Here is an 18421-nt window from a genome sequence, read left to right as displayed (position 1 = left end):
TACACTGTAAGTAAACTGATATACATAGTGTAACTTCTGACTTTATATAGCTAGGCCTAAAATTAGCTAGCCGTCCTGGCTAGGCAGGCCGGCGCTATGCGGCTACACACTACTACTAGCCTAGGAGAGGCCTAACTAGGGTACGATCCGGCTCGAAGACGATTCGGCTTGCCGCCCACTAGGCCTAGACCTACTACCTGTATACTAGTAGATAAGCAGCACAGCATCTGTGAAGACTGCTGCTGCTGAATTCACTGCAGCTATATAGGCCTATCTAAAGTCTACTCAGTTATTTTTAGTAATAATTAATAGTATAAATATCGGCCTACTAGGCTAGTCCTAGTTTATTTTAAATTAAAAACGTGTTTATGTTTTTTTTGCAGTGGCAAAGAAAAAAAGCAAGTATGTACTAATCTATATTATTTCTTCTTATCTATTAAAATATGGAGTATTATTTTTAACAGTCTGACCAGCCCTGGTCAGGACAGTTTTTCTGGGGTTTTCCAGTAATTTTTCTATTTTATTTTTCTTGTTTTTCAACATTTCAGTCAGCTTTTAAATATGAAGAAAATACCTTTAGATCTTAATACTAAATTAGTTTATGATACAATCCAAATGCTTTTTTTTAAACGTTTTTTTTAAACTCTTTTTCAGAAATGTGTTAGTAGTGTTGCGGAGTTTAGCAGGAACTAATTCCATTAAGATAATGAGGCGAGCAAGAACGGCAGACAAACTTGTTCGCTATTTATTTGATCGAAAAGGTGAACTTTCTATATTTAGGTTTAAACAAATCCCTGTTTTTCGTGAAGTTTCAAGCTAGAGATCAGCAGTGCAACTGTAATAAATAGGTCTAACTAGCCTAATGATTTTTGCCCTTTTGTGGAAAACCCCTCCGAATTGAATGACCAATCTCATTCCACACATAAAGCTGTTCATTTAATGCAATTTGTTTTTAATTAATATTTTATCTTTTTCAGTGAAACAACATGTCATCTATAAAGAGCTAAAAAAAATCCGATCCATTTGAAATGTCAAAGTCATCAGGAAGGAAATGTTGCTCAGGTTTTTTTTTATTGAAAAAGAATTGTTGATGTTCAAGAATATTAGAAACTATTATTTGTGTTTGATTTAGAAGTCAAAAGGATGGTATATGTTAAAACATTGCACATGGAGAGGTGCTGAAAAGTCTGGATATTAGTTTTCCTAAACCGAAAATTTCTCTAAAAACAAAGATTCTGAAAAAGCCATCCCAAATGAACATGATTCCAAAAGAGTTGTATTTAACTACAGAAACTTTATTTTCTAATACACAAATCATATTAACTTTGGTAAAAAAGAAATGTTGATCATTCAACAATAAAACACAGTATTGCATTTGTGAGCATTAAAAACAAAATAATATTACATTTTTTACACATACGGTACTAACTTTTTTTGGAAAAAACTAACAAATGCCTGTCCTACTTTCAAGACATCCATTTATGTTTACTACCAATAAACTTACATTGTTTACCAGTGATGATACAATAAGGTATATGCCAACACAGTAAAATGATCTTTATATTGTTGTTATATAATTTACACTTGGTAATAAATTGACTACAAAGTATAATATCTTCTTGTATTTGTTAAATGTTTTGGTTTTTCTATATCTTAATAAAATATGGTCAATAAAATATTATAATATATTTATTAAATCATACATACAGTAGTGACAATTATTGATTATGTATTAGATTATTTTGCCAGTTGTAGCCATCAATTGCATGGACTCATTGTAGTTGATATGGAGTTAAAAAGCACATACCCCATAACCATTATTCCAAAACTAAACTAACGTAATTATGTCCTTATAATTTACAAAAAATAATACAAAATGAGGTCCTCGATAAAATCAAATTGTTGCACAATTTTAATTAGTTAATTTTATATTAAATGTTATTAAATTTTTACTTTCTCTTTGTAATGTATTATACCATATGGACGTTGAAGTACTATACTTCACAATGACAAGTGTATTTAGCATGAACTTTGTTTCAGTTGTAGTTTAATTTGACTTCATTAGAATGCTCAGTACACCCCTACTCTTTTAGATAAGTGTACCAAGTCTATTGTGCTTTATGTGCAATGTATGTACACAGGACCAACAGATTTATGTCCCATCGAAAGGACGGGTGCCTAAGGATACAAGAAATATGACACAGAGAAGTGTTCTCTCGCATGCTAGGCCAATATCCCTCTGATTAGAATGTTTTATTGCTATATATATATATGTTATGAAAGACGATTGTCCATCTAAGACGGACACCTCATTTGCATACTAATTACACTTATTTAAAATAGTTTGTCCAAGTCCAGAAATGTGCAATGAACAGGGATTATAATACTGTATTAAAATATATTATTTTACCACTAAATTGCACCAATATAAGTATTCAGCTGATAATTGTTGTTAGATCTTAAAACCACAAGAAACCACAAGAAACAACAGCAATACTAACTAAAAACTACAGTATATTATATACTATATTAAAAAGCACCTTAAATTATTTGCATAACTGAAGCAAAGTTGCATGTACAAAAAATGTCCAGATTCTTACACAATACAAAAACTAGGAATTACTAAAATGATTATAGTTTACTGTATATACAGCAAGGATAAAAAGGTCCTATTATAAGCATGTCATCTTTTTAGTTACATTTAAAGCTTGGTTCCCACTTAGATGCAACGCAATGAAAGTGAAATTGAGTTCACTAATCACAGCGGCAGTTTGGATGGTTTACCGCGTCATGATTGTCCAAATTACTTGTGGTTACGTCCAAGCATTGTGTCCGAGGGAACTTGAAAGATTTAGGAAGCACACATTTTTCAATTTTAAAGACACTAACATTTGCGACTATTTTGTAATTTGTACTTTATGTTGCCCAACCGACAAAAATTACAAAAATTATAGAAAATTAAAAACATATTTCTTAATGAACTACTAGGCCTAGACAGACCTCTTGGACGTCGAAATTGCTGAAATGATGATTTTTCAATAGTGTCCTTGGTTGGCAAGAATTCATATTTATCCTAAAAGCACAAAATCAGCAAAAAAAACTGCCAGAACATGTTCTTAAAATGATTCTGTGTAATGTCAAGTAACTAACCAGTATAAAAAAAATGCTTGTGAATTAAACACATTTTGTTAACCTCTTTACAATATCCATTCTAGTATTCATCATTCCAGACAGCAAAAAGTAAACTATGGCAAGTCTGCCTCTAGGAACAACCTTAAATAGGCAACGCTTAATGGAATTCTGCGTGACAGAAACTGTAGAAAACTCTGGGGTACGTCCTTTCCACCAACTTCAATCTAAAAAGGGAAAAAAGCAAATTTATTTAACTGTTTTGGTTACATCACAATCGTGAGTTTGAATCCAACTTTACTTATAGTACATTTGCCTCTCTTCACACAGGTGTACAATTGGGTAAGGTCAAAACACAACTGTGCTGATTACACGTTTGATCCACCAATGAAATAATAATGTGAAGCGCTTACAGAACTTGTGACAAATGAATGACAACACACAAGATACTCACTTGCACCAAATATGTGACGATTGAATTCACAGCATTCTTCTTTATCACTGGTTCAATAACCCATCCACTTGGATTTAACTTTGACCGTACAATACCATCTTGGCTTGGTGGGCATTCTGGCCAATCCACTGACCGTGCGGCTACAATGTGTCTCTGACCGTCCGTCCTACTTGTCTGAAGCAAACAGAAGTCTCGACTTTCCTTGCGGATTATCTGCGGGACTTCATGTATCATGTTGTAGATAAGAAGGTCGTTTCCAAGGTCACGAACAATATTCATTTTTTTTAGCATGTTGTCGTAAATAAATCGTGTTCTAGGGTTTTTAACTGCTTTGAACACCACATCTGGAGACGCCCTGATCAAGCCTTTGCCCAGGAAACTGTAACAAACAAGTACGTAAACCCTTATCATAACTGTAATATTGATTGATTGATGGATTGATAGGATTTTTTATGTTGGACTATTATTCTAATATTTACCCCACCACATTAAAATAGAACAGTCAATTTTTCAACTCATGAAATATTCTCACCATTCACAAAACATTATTTATTTGTACACTTTACCTGTAAAATACAGATCCTCTTTCTTTCTTCTTTAATATAACAACATCCTTTTCTAAGCATTGGAATCTAAAATATAAATAATTAACATAAATTATTCCTTCACTAGAGGTAACATTTCTTACCTTTTTCTTAAATAATAGCAAGATTTCAAACAAATATTAAATTGACCCAATACACTGCTTAAAATAGGGCCTAAATGCATGTGTAGATTAATCTTTAAAGTGTAAATTACCATCCTTCCCCTTATACCATGAAAGCTCACTATCAACTTTTTAAATTATTTAAAATAAGCTTACGTCCATCCACCAGTTTGGAGCTGTTGATCAGCCTCACTTGTATTCACATTGATAACACCTGCTTTCAATGCTTCTTCTAAGACTTCACCAGCACAGTGGTTCGCAAGAGTACGATAGTCAAAGTTTTCAGCTGAAATATAATATTAAAACAAAGAATTATTCTATGCATCATGCCAACTTCTGTAGTGCATTTCCAACTTCAAATCACGATCAAATAATGTTACAAAAAATGATGATAAAAAAGAATGAAAGCAAAACAAAAAAATGATGATGCAAACACATTTGTCTTGAGATGTTTATTGTTGTTTAATAGATGATTTTATTTTATTTTAGAAAATGCAACATCACACGAGACACACTTAAATAAATCTTAATTAATTCAACATTTATGTACAAGAATACAGTGAAGCTTATTAGTTTAGTTTTTAATGAGGATGTTGTAAGAGATTAATACCTCCACTCATAAGCCGTCTTCTTTCCAGCATCTTGGCAGGATTTTTGCTTCCTTTAGAAGATCTTCTCTCCTTTCTTCTCACTGGTGTCGGCATCCCGTCACTCTGAAATCCTGTGTCATCACTCGACGAGTCCCATGCCCATGATACGTGGTCGCTGCTCACACGCCCTGCTACTTGTTTTTGAGTTGTCTCGTTAGGACTTGTGCCGCTACATATTGCACGCTGGTTAACACTCCCAGGCTGGATATCTTCCATAGAATTGTTGTCGGTAACAGCTATTCCACTTGTTGGTTGGTTGCCAAAGCCTTCGGTGACATGCTTTAAAGATTTGCGTCTGAGAGGCGGAAGCTGTAGTCTTCTTAGGCCAAAGTAATGTTTGATTGCTGCAACCCTGGAAGCCACTATTTCAGCTGTTTCTGGCAGATCAGATTCTATGCACAGTATGTAATGAAGTATACAACCTCTTTCAACTGTAATAAAACATTCATTTTGTATTAGTTGGCATCAGTATTTACAGTAGTGTAGACTAAGAGATAGAGATCAGGATCGTTGTTTAAGGTGGACTGATAAGATTCACTGACCATTAATCATCATATATTCCTAATTATTTAGGGTACACTAAGACCCCATTCACACACGATTTGTTACAGCCCAGGGTCGAGAAATGATGAAAGTAAAACATCCGAGGCTTTGAGTCGATCATGGAGTGACCTAAATTAAGACTACCTTACAAACGCACGCACTCGATTGGATCAAAAAGTATAAAAGGAGTCTAAGAGATCAGTTTAGGGTTTCCTGCTAGATGAACTCATGATCATCAATCATCATTTAGTTCATCGTAAATAGTAATTGAAAACACAGAACGGAATTTGAATTATCATATTGTAAACAACACAAATACATCCTTCTATCTAAAGTACTCTCAATGGCACTATTAACGATTTACTACGTTTTAAAAACATTGTTCAATTTAACCTGTCAACCAAATTTAAGTATTTGTATATAATTTCTTCCAATGGTAACAATATGTTCCACCACCACCAACCTCCTAGTACTGGTCGTAAATAAAAATATGTCCAAATGTCCGGGAGGCTTTCAAGAACAATGCCTTTGTTCACTTTCTTACAGAACATCCAGCAACATCCATCATTCTCCTTCTGCCAGGTCCTACATGACAGAAAAAATATTGAATTCAAAATAATTGGTACATATTTAGTTTCCAGATGACCTTGTTATTAAGTAGTTATCTCAAGCTTTCTTTTGAATTAATTAGCCTAGTTTATTTCACAGCCAGTAAGTTTATGTCTCGGTTAGGGCAACTTTGTTATTTTGTATCTTACTTTAAACACTACTCTACTGATATTGCTGGTTGTTTTCTTATGTATTTTATTGTATTCTGATACAAACTGTACATAAATTATTAAACACCTTGCAATTCTATTTAGTCTGACTTCTTCCAGTTGGGCTGGTTTGCCAGTAAACATCAGATAAGGCATCTTCAGATAAAACTTAATCCTGGAGCACAGCAACTGGATGCTTCCAGGACTCTTGAGTGCTTCTGTAACAACATCCGTCATGACGGAATGATCCAAGTCGAGCCCGGTACTTGTGGGCATGCTCACTTGATCTGCTTCCGAAACGTGCGAATCCCATTCAACCTTTTTGCTTACATCTTGCAACATTTCCATTACTTCCTGTTTTATTATACAAAATAAAAAAAAATCACAATTTTGTTGCGCTCTTGTTGCCACCCAAAGGTGTATATATCTTAACATTCGGCAACTGTTCAATATTTATTTGAATACGTAAATATTAAAACAAATAAACCAACCTCTGGAGAGGCAGAGATTGCAGAGGAACATCCATAGAGGTAATGAATACGTCCAGTTGCAGCCTCATCATTTAAAACCTGCCTCCACAACCGTAATTCATGATGAACACCATTTAGACTCCAGCCACTTTCTGAATCGATTGGAAGAAGCTGAAAATTGAACAAAATGTTATTACTGTACATTTAGTTTGTTTTCACTTATTTTTATTTCTTCTGGTACCACTTCTTTGGTTTGTTTTTATTTTACCTTTCTCACAAAAGCCTGATGAAGAGCCTCCAGTCCCTGTGGTGCCTTGTTACCATGGAGATCCACTTGTTCATCATCCTGAAATGATACGATATGGTTGGTTAAGCATTGTACTATCCTTTTTAATATTCTTATCAGGAAAATTGTTTGAGTTTATAAAACCTCAAAATATATTATTGTTGTTGCCTCTGTGGATTTATAAAAAAGAATATAAGCTGATAAATCTAAGTGAATTTTAACCTATGATAGAAATACAGCAGATCAGTAATATTGAGCTTTTGATTCATTGAAATAATATATAAACAATATATATATAATAAACAACTACAACAACTGAGGACTAGTGCTGTTCCGCCGTACCACGCCGAGAAGGACTAGTGCTGTTCCGCCGTACCACGCCGAGAATGTTAAAGAGTCGCTATCAAATCGAGTTCGAACAATACCATGAAAGCCCCAGTGGTCTAATGGTTAGGACATCTGCATATCAAGCAGGCGGTCCGAGTTCGAGTCTCGGTTGGGGCAACTTTTTCTCACTCTCACAGTTTTTCTCATTCTCACAGATTTCCTCATCTTTATCGTTTCAAATTAATTAATTAAATTTCAGTATATCACCGGGCGGTTTAGAATTAATGTTCTTTGCCTGTTGTGTTTATATATAATAAACAATATATATATATAATAAATTAAAAAATACATGCTTTTTTTGCGCGCAGTTTTGGTGGATTATACTTATAGCTCCAGGCAAGACCAACATCACAATATGAATAGATTTTAAACACTTGGGAATGCCTATTGTGTTTACTGTATGTACAGTACAGTAGGTTGACATTCGTACATGTAGCATCTTTGTGTATTAGCTTACAATGGGTGCAGGTCAAGTCGGCCCCAAACCGTCTCGGCCAAAGTCAAGTCGGCCCCACGTCAAGTCGGCCCCAAGTCAACTCGGCCTCAAGTCAACTCGGCCTCACGTCAACTCGGCCAAAAACTAATCGGTCAACTCGGCCACAATAAAGTATGGAACGCAAAAAGTGCTTAATATTATTACGATTCTTACTATCCACGTTTTAAAAAAAATGAAGAAATAAAAAATATAATATCATATAAAAAAATGAACTCATTGCCGATGTTACAAAAAACACGTGCAGGTACCGTATTTTAGGAAATCGAAGACGGAGGCCTACGTTCCACCATTTGGCCATAGTAAAAATGATCGTACATCGTGTTTGTGCATGATTTGCGTTTTAAAAAAAGGGGAATCCCCCGGTCAGCGAAAACACGTAGCAGTTGTAGATATCGAAAAAGCTGGCAAACGCGCAGGGAGGCTCAGCTACGAAATTTTATTAAACGTAAATAAAGGAAAGTTGGTGAAATCCTTCCTATTTTTTTTGCTAAATATATTATTGTCTAAATAATAATATTCATTAAAAGTCAGAATTATTCATAGTTAAAAAATTGTGAAGAAATATTATTTTATCAATCCCCTTCACTTGCACTTTTTTCGTTCCATACTTTAACGGGGCCGAGTTGACCGATTATTCTTTGGCCGAGTTGACGTGAGGCCGAGTTGACGTGAGGCCGAGTTGACGTGAGGCCGAGTTGACGTGAGGCCGAGTTGACTTGGGGCCGACTTGACTTGGGGCCGACTTGACTTTGGCCGAGACGGTTTAGGGCCGACTTGGATCGAAACCCTTACAATACATTACATGCACTCTTTTAAATACTTAACATTACAATATTTAAATACATTACAGTTTGTACCTAGATACATGACTTGAATGTACTATAGACACCTACCACATTAAGTGATGACTGATATCTTTCAAGAGCAAAGAAATTAGCCTGACCCTGATCTAACTGGCCACTCTGAAAAAGTCAAATCAGTTTTGTAATTTTGTGACCCAAAACATGGTTAGCATACCTAGACAGACCAACACACCAAACGAGTATATACAGTACCAAGATAATACAGAAAAGGTGGAATATGACTTTGAATTAATGACACCAACATTAAATGTTAAAACATTCAGGGGTGTGGAACCATGGGGTTATGCTATAAGGCGACATGTTCCCACTTTGACAGCTAAAATTGTACTGTATTATTGTTAATTACTGTACTAATATTTGATATAGATTTTTCGACAGAATGTTAATATTGTATATTACGTAGTACTCCTTCGTTCAAAGAATCCTGTATACACCACTGACATAACTAACAATGGTATAATTTACTTTAACAGTAAATACAGTATTGTAAGTTTACACAAATACATCAACCCCCTTGAGCAAGCCAAAACCATTCATGAAACATGCATTATTATACTGTACACTACCACCACCCTAACTCCTAAACAAGATCGACCAACAACAAATGGAATACAACGAATTTGAAGAAAAGATATTAGTAGAATAGTAGAGAGTAATATTGCATTTATATATTGTTATTAGTGTAGCAGGTGATTAAAAACAAAATTTAACTTTAGATATCACACTAATAACTTACATGTCAAAATTTCAAAAGTAAAATTTTATCATGTAATATTATCACAGATGAACTTTCATACTAACAAATAGCATGTCATGTTATATTATTATTCAATGTCATTGTTAGTGTTAAAAGGAAGTTATACTGTATGTATGTATTATTATTATTAAGCTTCTTTACAAACGTGATGTAATACTGTACAGTAGTACAAGACAAGATGTTTGTACAAAGATAATACTGTAATATCAATGAATAATTCCTTATACGAAGATTTGAACTGAATATGACAATTTGAATCGGACTAATTTTAATTTTGGGTTTTGTATAATATAGTACTTATACTATAGAAACTAACTAAAGTTGGTTAACTCTAAATAATGTTGAAATGTGAAACCATTAAAAAGTAAACATTTTGATAAATTACTGTATTTATTGAAACTATTATGTAACCAGGAAGATCAAATTATTCTGAGTTTCCTTTGGGGAATTGTTAAAAAATAAAAGTAACACAAATATTTAAATTTCACTGTACAAACATATGAAGAAAGCGAAAACTAGAATCAATACGTTTTATCATTTATATTTTTGTCCCATGTTGTACTGTATGAATTTTTCTGTAAGAATTAACAAATATTACTACCAGCATATTCTGCAGTGTGATCATCATGGTATTCACAAGAAGAATAAATGAATAATAAACGCTTACAAATTAAGTAAATCATGAAACATGGTCGGAATCATGTGCACGTTCAAAGCGTGATATGTTTCAAACGGACAAAAATGCAAATACAGTTAGTGCATTGTAATATGCCATGCTCAATCTGCCATGTGATTGTAATTGTGTTCATATACATTTCCAGTGCAACATGTTTGCTTTCACTTCACTGTTGGTTTTAGTGAGGCAAACATGCACCTTTATAACGTTTTTTTTGTTCAAATTTGTAATGACCATCATGTAATTCAGCCTTTGGCTGCAATTTGTAATGACCATCATGTAATTCAGCCTTTGGCTGCAATTTGTAATGACCATCATGTAATTCAGCCTTTGGCTGCAATTTTGATATAAAATAAAATGGTCTTACAAATTTTGTTTTCTTTTTTTATGACATACAGCATGTGTGTTTTTATGTTTAATGCAAATATTTCACCAATATTATTAAATGATAGATAAATCAGTTGACCCAAAAATGATTAAACCAAAAATAAATATCCAAGCTTCCAAAATAATTAACCCATGAATATATATGGTAATAAATAAAGTGTTGTCTTGTTTCATCCTACCAATGCCTTGGAACGCTGATATAATACAAGTTCATATGCCATGAGAAAGTCTGAATTTAAAAAAAAGTTTCATAAATTCGAATATTATTCACTTTTATTTCAAATATCAAAAAATTGACCAAAATTACAACTCGTGGCTAAGAGCCAAATTGCGTGTAAAATACATGTCATATCAAAAATATAAATATATAAAAAAAATATGAAAAAAAAAAAACAACAAAGAAGGGGAGAGCAGTCGCAAACTAGCAGGGGAGAAAATTAAGAATTCAGTAATTTGATGAAGTAGGGTATAGGGCTATTGGTAAATCTGGATGTTTTAGACGCTAGCTGGGTAATTTTGTTTTTATTTCTTAAATTCCTACCATGACAGCTATGTCTGGTCGGTGGGATTAAATCAGCTGTTTGTTTAATTTTGGGGAGATACTCAGCGAACTTGCGACAATGCTCCACCCTTCTTTGAGCCAAAGTCTCTAATTTAAGAAATTCAAGGGCACCAGAGTAAGAAAAGTAATCATTGCCTAACATTATACGGCAAGCCCTCTTTTGAACATTTTCAATACAATCGCTTAATCTACTAGACAGGCCAGAATGCCAAACAACATCAGCATACTCAACAACTGGTCTAATGTAACCACAAAAGGTCAATTTAAGCTCTTCAATGTTAAAACCAAATCGTTTTAGTGATCGTAAAAAGAAAAGTTTCCTGGAAGCTTTAGTGATGATGGAATCAATATGACAGTCCCATTTAAGGTTGTCTTGAAAAAAAAACTCCCAGGATCTTGGCTTTATTAACATATTGGAGCTTATCAGTTCCCAAGTGTATGTCAACGTGTGAAGGTTGGGTAGAACTGAAACACACCTTAAGGGCTTGACATTTTTTGGGGTTAAGCACTAAACAGTTGTCGTTACACCAGCGGAAAAAAGAATTAAGATCATCTTGTAAAAAACCAGGCAATGAGAGCTTACGATTTTCACAAAATGTAAGATCATCTACATATTTCAGATACTTAGTTTTAGCATTTGTACCAGCATCGTTGATCATGATCTGGAAACATAAAGGGCCTAACTTGGTTCCCTGTGGGACACCAGCTTTTAAGTAAGAGTAATTAGATAAGGTACCATTATATTTAACACACTGCATACGCATAAAAAGAAAATCACACAACCATGGTACCAAAGCCCCCCTGACACCAATATCAATGATCTTATTAACAAGGATGGAATGGTCGATAAGATCAAAGGCCTTGGAGAAATCAGTAAGAACCATGGTACCAACATTGTGCTTATTCTCAGCACCTTGACAGAGATAATGCACCAAGTGGGTCAGGTAATGAGCAGTAGACAAACCCTTAACATTTCCAAACTGGTTAACATCGATTTTTGAACTTATATCTTGTAAGATCCAGTCAGTGATAAACTCCTCAGCTACTTTGGCAAACACAGAAGTAATGGAGATAGGTCTGAGTTTGTCAATAGTAGGAGGCTGAACCTTGGGCACAGGGACTACAACTGCCTTTTTCCACTGAGAAGGGACAATGCCTTCAGAAAAAGAACAGTTGAGTATATCACAAAGTGGTTCACAAAACTCCATGGCAAATAATTTAACAATTTTGGGTGGGACCAAATCTGGTCCGCAGGCCTTGTTTTCTTTAATAGATCTTAATTTTTTATAAATATCCCAAGGATAAAGTTTAGGTGCAGGTTTGTCAGAGGGAAGGAATGCAGGGAGTTGAGTTTTATTTAGAAAAGGGATGTGAGCACTAATGTTAGTAAACAAGTAATTGATGACATTAGCAATGGATTTATGATCCAATGGAGAGATTTCAGGAACTGGTATATTGAGATCAATTTTCTTAGTGTTTGTCATAACTCTGACCTGTTGGTGCCATTTACCTGGGTCAGTTTTTTGCAGGTGTCTAACTCTCTCTAAATAATGCTAGTTCACTTCACACATGTTGGTGTTTATTATTTACAGTGTGTACATTGCTGTATACATTCTACTCTATAAACTTGTGTAATAACTTGGCATAATGCCAACAACCAAACCCCTTAATTAAAAAAATTAAATTTTAAAAATCAAGAATATTGAAAAAGCAGAATTAGCAACGTATCTGAATAGTTTAAGGCTAACCTTGATGGAACAAGACGTCTCGACTGACTGTTGATATCAATTATTATCAAATTATTAACAGCAAACAATTTACTTACCTTGCTATCAAACCAGAATAGTGAAATGAGAAGTACCAGCAGAAATATAATAGACAAGGTTATCAAGCACAAGAATACAGCGACCTCAATGTGTGGGAATACCAATTGCGTCCAGGCATCCCATAATAACATCTTGTGGTCTTTATGGACACATATCAGATGGTAACACTAATCTTTAATGAATAGTGTTAACTTTTACTGTATGCAGAGAGAAAAAAGAAAATGTTATTATCAAAATTATTTCAAGCGAGTAGGAGGGTCTAATTTGTTTAATCTTAGACTAAATTTAATGATGATTAATTTATGATATAAAACTAAAAGAATTGATAGTCCATAGCACTTGATCTTGGACATGCAATGCTTGTGATAGAATTTAGAAAATATTTTAAAAAAAAGGACAATTCCACCAGAACCCCCACCCCCTCTACAGGATATGGATATATTCGTGTTTATATATCAACAACAGCAGCTTCCCCCACTCCCACCCTGGCCTTTATCAGATTCCTGGATCTGCCCCTGCGTGTACTTTATGATGTGTTGCGACTGCTGTTTGAATGAGTACGAACCGACCACAAGAAGAATAGCACGGGGACTTCATAAGCTTTATAGACGGTGCAACAACTTCCTCAACACAATTGAAAATGTAATAGATAGCTGTGTGTGTGGTATTCTGAACTGAAACAACAGTTATCGGAACCTGATTTAATACAGATCAATACTTGGGACAAATTAATATTATTTGATAGTTATCAACAACATTCTATTCATATTTTTGCCATATAAACGACTTATTCATAATCCTAGGCCTACCTTACCTTCGATCCCGTGTCTAGCCCTGCCGTCAATATTGTGTCTGTATGATTTTCAGAGATAGATCATCGTCGCCGTTTCGGGTCCCATATTTATCCTATCTCATCATAAGTCTAGAGTTGATGCAGACGCTTTAAAAATATATAACATTACAAGATGAGAAAATAATAGAAACACTTTTCCCGATGGATCTTTCCATTTTGTAGATATAATTCGATTTGAAAGCATATTTTTTTGAAAAGGAGTAAAGTTACAGGTTTCTAAGTATTGTAAAAATTAGAAAAATAATGTTACGGTTGATTGATTTCCTCGCTGTAACGAATCCAGATTTCATTTTTATGATTCATTAAAATTAAATCTTGATCTTTTATTTTAGTCCAGTGTTGTTTTTGAGATGGAAGTTTGATTTTACCAAAATAACAAAAAGATGGGTCTTTCGGAAGAGTATATATTATCAACTAGGACGAAGAGAGGATGGGTATAAGAGCCAAATTGAGTCAACTGGAGGGCATTGGAAGAAAGGCAAACCAATACTAACAGACATGGTACGTCGGTACTTCTTTTTACATCGCATAGCAAAACTAAAACTAAACAGAGTTTATACACACTTATGGGACAGACAGTATAGCCTATAATTAAAACGCTGATGTTTGTGTGTTGTTGAATCAAAACTAAATGAAAAAAACAATAATTTGATTTAGACTACATTTTGTCTTTAGTTGTAGTAAAAACAACCTGCATAAATATCCGTTTTAAAACTGTATATATGTCATTATCAGTTATTAACAATTTAAGAACTTGATGCAATTCATCGGCAGTCGTCAGTGCCTTACTCTGCTGACCCAGGATTTTTGGTGGCTGGGCTAATATTAAAAAATAACAGTGAATAAAATAGAAATAAGGATCACTCCTTCACAAAATTGATTGGCCTGGTTGCTATACAAAATTTATATTTCTTTTATATAAAATTGAGAACAAGATTTTTTTCAATTTTGCCCTATTCGGCAAATAAATGTATTAGTATTCTTATCTTATCCTAATGTACTGATTGTGTGTATTGTTCTTTTTAAAACTTTCTACCAATGAAATCAAGTGATTTCTTCACGTAATGTAATTCGCTTCTGTACCTCTGGGTCATAGAGTCTAGCCTTGCTTAATTCAGGCAAAAAGTGAAGTCCACTTTGGTATTCCGAATGTTTCTCGGAATTTTGGTAGAAAAAGTGAGTAGTGTGGCTGGAAGAAAGTCCTGGGACCTGCCTTCGATTCGAAAATATTATAGGTCTAGGCCTAGGCCACAATAGGCCTAAGAGTACAAAGGATTTAAAATGTAAGTAGCAATGGTTTAAATGTACGATATATCATACATTAACAATAAAAAAACAATAAAAACAAATTTCCGCTGAAAAGGAGGAGAGGAGGAGCGTGAGAGGAATTAATGGGTCGGTTTTGTGTGCAGTGGAGTGTGTGATTTGGTTGCCAGCCCGACGACCTAAACTAACCAGCTAAGCCAGTAGTTAGAGGCCAGGGTTCATAATTCAGAAATGCACTAGGCCTAGGCCTAGCCCTAGCCTACGCCTAGATAAATCTACTTGCGGCCTAGCCTACACATACCACCAGACAAGAGAGTGGGGGAATTCTTTAAATATTTAATAATTACTTTAGTCTTTACTGTACCAACTATTCCTATATATACTATATAGGCTAGTAGTAGTAGGCTATAGATACTTTAGGCATAATAATTAATATTATTAATAATATGATGAGTAAAGACTGTATAATTATAAATAATTATATCCACACAATTTCTGTTTCTCTTTCAGATATAATATGTCTAAATGTATCTACAATGATGAACAATAGAAACAATAAGTTGTTAACTTCTTTAAACAGAAGTTTACAAGATACTATAATTATATCTTCCGATGTCCTGCCATCAATTAAGACAAAGAGTCCGGAAGCTGAGATTAGCCACACTAGGATCTTCCAAAGCATCAGTAACTGGTTCGCAACTTGCACTCATAATCAACGAAAAGTCGTTCTTTGTGGTATCACTGATAGATGCTCTAACACCCAGCTGGAATATTTATCAACTGCATTAGAACCAGTATTCCACCGTGACTTCAGAAATGCACTAACTGGCAACTATCCAATTTGTACATCAATTACAAGATCTTTAGATATCAGGTCGCGTTCCAATGGCTCGGTTGATGATTTTGGTAGAAAGACGTCAATGGACTCTTTTGTTAGTAACTATGTAAAGGATATTCTTTGTAATGCAATAAATCGTGTTGTTAAAAGACCCGATGAAGTGGTTCGGTTGAAGCGAAGTTTATCGGGACAGTTTAGTAATATGATGTATGAAACTGGAGATGGTGGTTTGAACAAAGATGAAGACTTGCGTAGTGTTGAAGATAGTAGATTACCGCCACTTAAAAACTCGCACTATAGTAAGTAACATTTCCAAAACAAAAACATTAATAGAAAACCATATGAAGATACAAGTACCAGAAATTTAAATTTAAAATGATACCTATGGTACCTAAAAAAAGCACAAAAAAAGCCTGTTTAACACTACTAATACTTTACTGTATAATTTTTCTAGGACCAGGAATGTTACGGACAGGCCCAATAAAACATTTGCCTAAGATAATTCACTGTAACAAAACAAATGATGTACAGACGGCCAAAAAGAAACAAAGATATGAAAAGAACAATTTCCAGAAACAAGCGCAAACTCTTTGGCAGGTATTTATATTCACAGAAACACACCAACAGCCTCTGAATGTCTTGAGTGCTTGTATAGTGTATCACACCAGCAAATTTTAATCCCTTAATAATATTTACCAATTATTGCAAATGTGTTTTCTTCATTTCAGTGGATAAATTCATGGGAAAACTACGAGAAGATTGATATGTTAGTGCAGCTCCTGAAGCAGTGTAATCAAACTCTATTACAATTCTACACTCAGTGTTTGCTACAAAGGTTACAGGCTCGCAATGACATTAATTGTCTACCAGACAAGCTACTCATGTATATATTTTCGTTCTTGCCCGCCGATGATATTAACACAGCAGGCAAAGTTTGTCGACGTTGGCGTTACATAGCAGCACAAGATGAACTCTGGATATTGAAGTGTAAAGAAATTGGTATGAAAGATTTATTTGTTCGTTGGAATCAATTCATGATAGATTGTTTGCTTCTCTATTTAGTATTTAATATGACCAACATCAACTTTGACAATAACTGTTTACTTTGTAGGCTACACTAAAGGCATTCTAGACATAGCTCTGTTAATGAAAGACGCAATGGATAGTTGCCTGATAGACTGGCATGAGGCATATTATGAGTTGAAGTTGATTGTAGACAACCTTCAAATGGCAAACTACCAGGCTTCAGGTAAAAATATTCCAATTTTGAAGAGGGTACTGATTATTGTCAAGAGACGCCTACTCTACGGTATCCCATATAGGATAAAGGCTTTTGATACTGCATTGCTAGACATAATACCGTACAATGTACAGAAACTACAGAAAAATATACAAATGCTCCAATAATTTATTAGGTTGCATAAATATGTTATGTTAAATCTGATTAAAATTTAACATATTTTTTTCTACCACAAGGTAAAGAACTTAGAGTAATTGATGTTCTTACGCCAGCTAGAATTACTCCACCCGAAGAGTTCGGTGAGTTACTTATGCAATAACGTGTCTTCTCAATCGTTTTGACTAAGGCATGGATATTAATTACTTTTCAATTACCTTTTGATTTTCAAATTATTTACAAATCTGTGATTTTTATTTAGATTCGTACAGCAGCAGTAGTACAAGTTCATCAATGTTCTCTGAATTATCAGCCGATAGACAGCGAAGTACTGTAGGTAAGTTAACAATATGTACTATACAGAGATTGTAACCGACTAAAGTAAGAGTCTACCTGCCTTCCTTTCCTACCTACCTGCCTTCTTATTTACCTACCTTTTTACCTACCTACCTGCCTGTCTACATGCCTGACTAACTACATACCTGCCTGTCTACATGCCTGACTAACTACATACCTGCCTGTCTACATGCCTGACTAACTACATACCTGCCTGTCTACATGCTTACCTACCTGCCTGTCTACATGCCTGCCTAACTACATACCTACCTGTCTACATGCTTACCTACCTGCCTGTCTACATGCCTGCCTAACTACATACCTGCCTGTCTACATGCTTACCTACCTGCCTGTCTACATGCCTGCCTAACTACATACCTACCTGTCTACATGCTTACCTACCTGCCTAACTACATACCTACCTGTCTACATGCTTACCTACCTGCCTGTCTACATGCCTGCCTGTCTACCTACCTGCATGCTTACCTACCTACCTGCATGCTTAACTACCTGCCTGTCTACCTGCCTACCTACCTACCTACCTACCTACCTACATGCTTACCAACCTGCCTACCTACCTACCTGCATGCTTACCTATCTGCCATGTTGTTTTTCTTTATCAGTTGATCTTCCAATCCAACAACTAGAAACATTTCAGAAAGACTCAATTGATGATATCCCTGAAACAGATGCAGTAGAAAAAGATAATGAATTAAACAAGTAAGTCTCATCTTATGGCAATAATGAATTTAAATCTAGTCCATCTTTTAATTTAGTCTCAA

At 34.7% G+C, this 18421-nt stretch overlaps 2 protein-coding genes and 1 non-coding gene across 6 annotated transcripts in view; 2 read left to right on the top strand and 1 right to left on the bottom strand.

Annotated features, from left to right (window-relative positions):
* Positions 1-1332: 1332 nt before the first annotated feature.
* On the bottom strand, positions 1333-13854 carry LOC140060001 (uncharacterized). 4 transcript variants are annotated; one of them, XM_072106022.1, is made up of 12 exons: positions 12950-13018; positions 10742-10791; positions 8773-8841; positions 6979-7056; positions 6732-6881; positions 6329-6594; positions 5946-6067; positions 4900-5370; positions 4446-4575; positions 4150-4215; positions 3584-3962; positions 1333-3356 (listed from the first exon to the last, which is right to left on the bottom strand). In XM_072106022.1, exons 2-12 carry the CDS (start codon positions 10781-10783, stop codon positions 3246-3248), a joined length of 1884 nt encoding a protein of 627 aa, XP_071962123.1. In that variant the 5' UTR covers positions 10784-10791; positions 12950-13018; the 3' UTR covers positions 1333-3245. The 4 variants fall into 4 exon arrangements, with proteins under 4 accessions (XP_071962123.1, XP_071962121.1, XP_071962122.1 ...); XM_072106020.1 differs by lacking the exons at positions 8773-8841; positions 10742-10791 and adding an exon at positions 13765-13854 and having other exon boundaries at positions 12950-13147; XM_072106021.1 differs by lacking the exons at positions 8773-8841; positions 10742-10791 and adding an exon at positions 13760-13815 and having other exon boundaries at positions 12950-13147.
* On the top strand, positions 7429-7500 carry Trnad-auc (transfer RNA aspartic acid (anticodon AUC)). The gene has a single exon. It is a non-coding gene; the product is annotated as a tRNA-Asp (tRNA).
* A 1190-nt stretch (positions 13855-15044) lies between the features above and the next one.
* Positions 15045-18421, top strand: part of LOC140060000 (uncharacterized) — a 52034-nt gene continuing 48657 nt past the window's right edge. The window contains exons 1-8 of the mRNA XM_072106019.1: positions 15045-15086; positions 15580-16206; positions 16362-16504; positions 16636-16906; positions 17019-17156; positions 17384-17446; positions 17566-17640; positions 18263-18359. Of these exons, the coding sequence (XP_071962120.1) occupies positions 15606-16206; positions 16362-16504; positions 16636-16906; positions 17019-17156; positions 17384-17446; positions 17566-17640; positions 18263-18359 (1388 nt within the window). The 5' untranslated portion in view covers positions 15045-15086; positions 15580-15605. The remainder of the gene's footprint in view (positions 15087-15579; positions 16207-16361; positions 16505-16635; positions 16907-17018; positions 17157-17383; positions 17447-17565; positions 17641-18262; positions 18360-18421) is intronic.

The sequence above is a fragment of the Antedon mediterranea genome, chromosome 10 (assembly GCF_964355755.1).
Source record: "Antedon mediterranea chromosome 10, ecAntMedi1.1, whole genome shotgun sequence".
Classification (NCBI taxonomy): domain Eukaryota; kingdom Metazoa; phylum Echinodermata; class Crinoidea; order Comatulida; family Antedonidae; genus Antedon; species Antedon mediterranea.
This window is presented reverse-complemented; position numbering and strand designations above follow the sequence as displayed.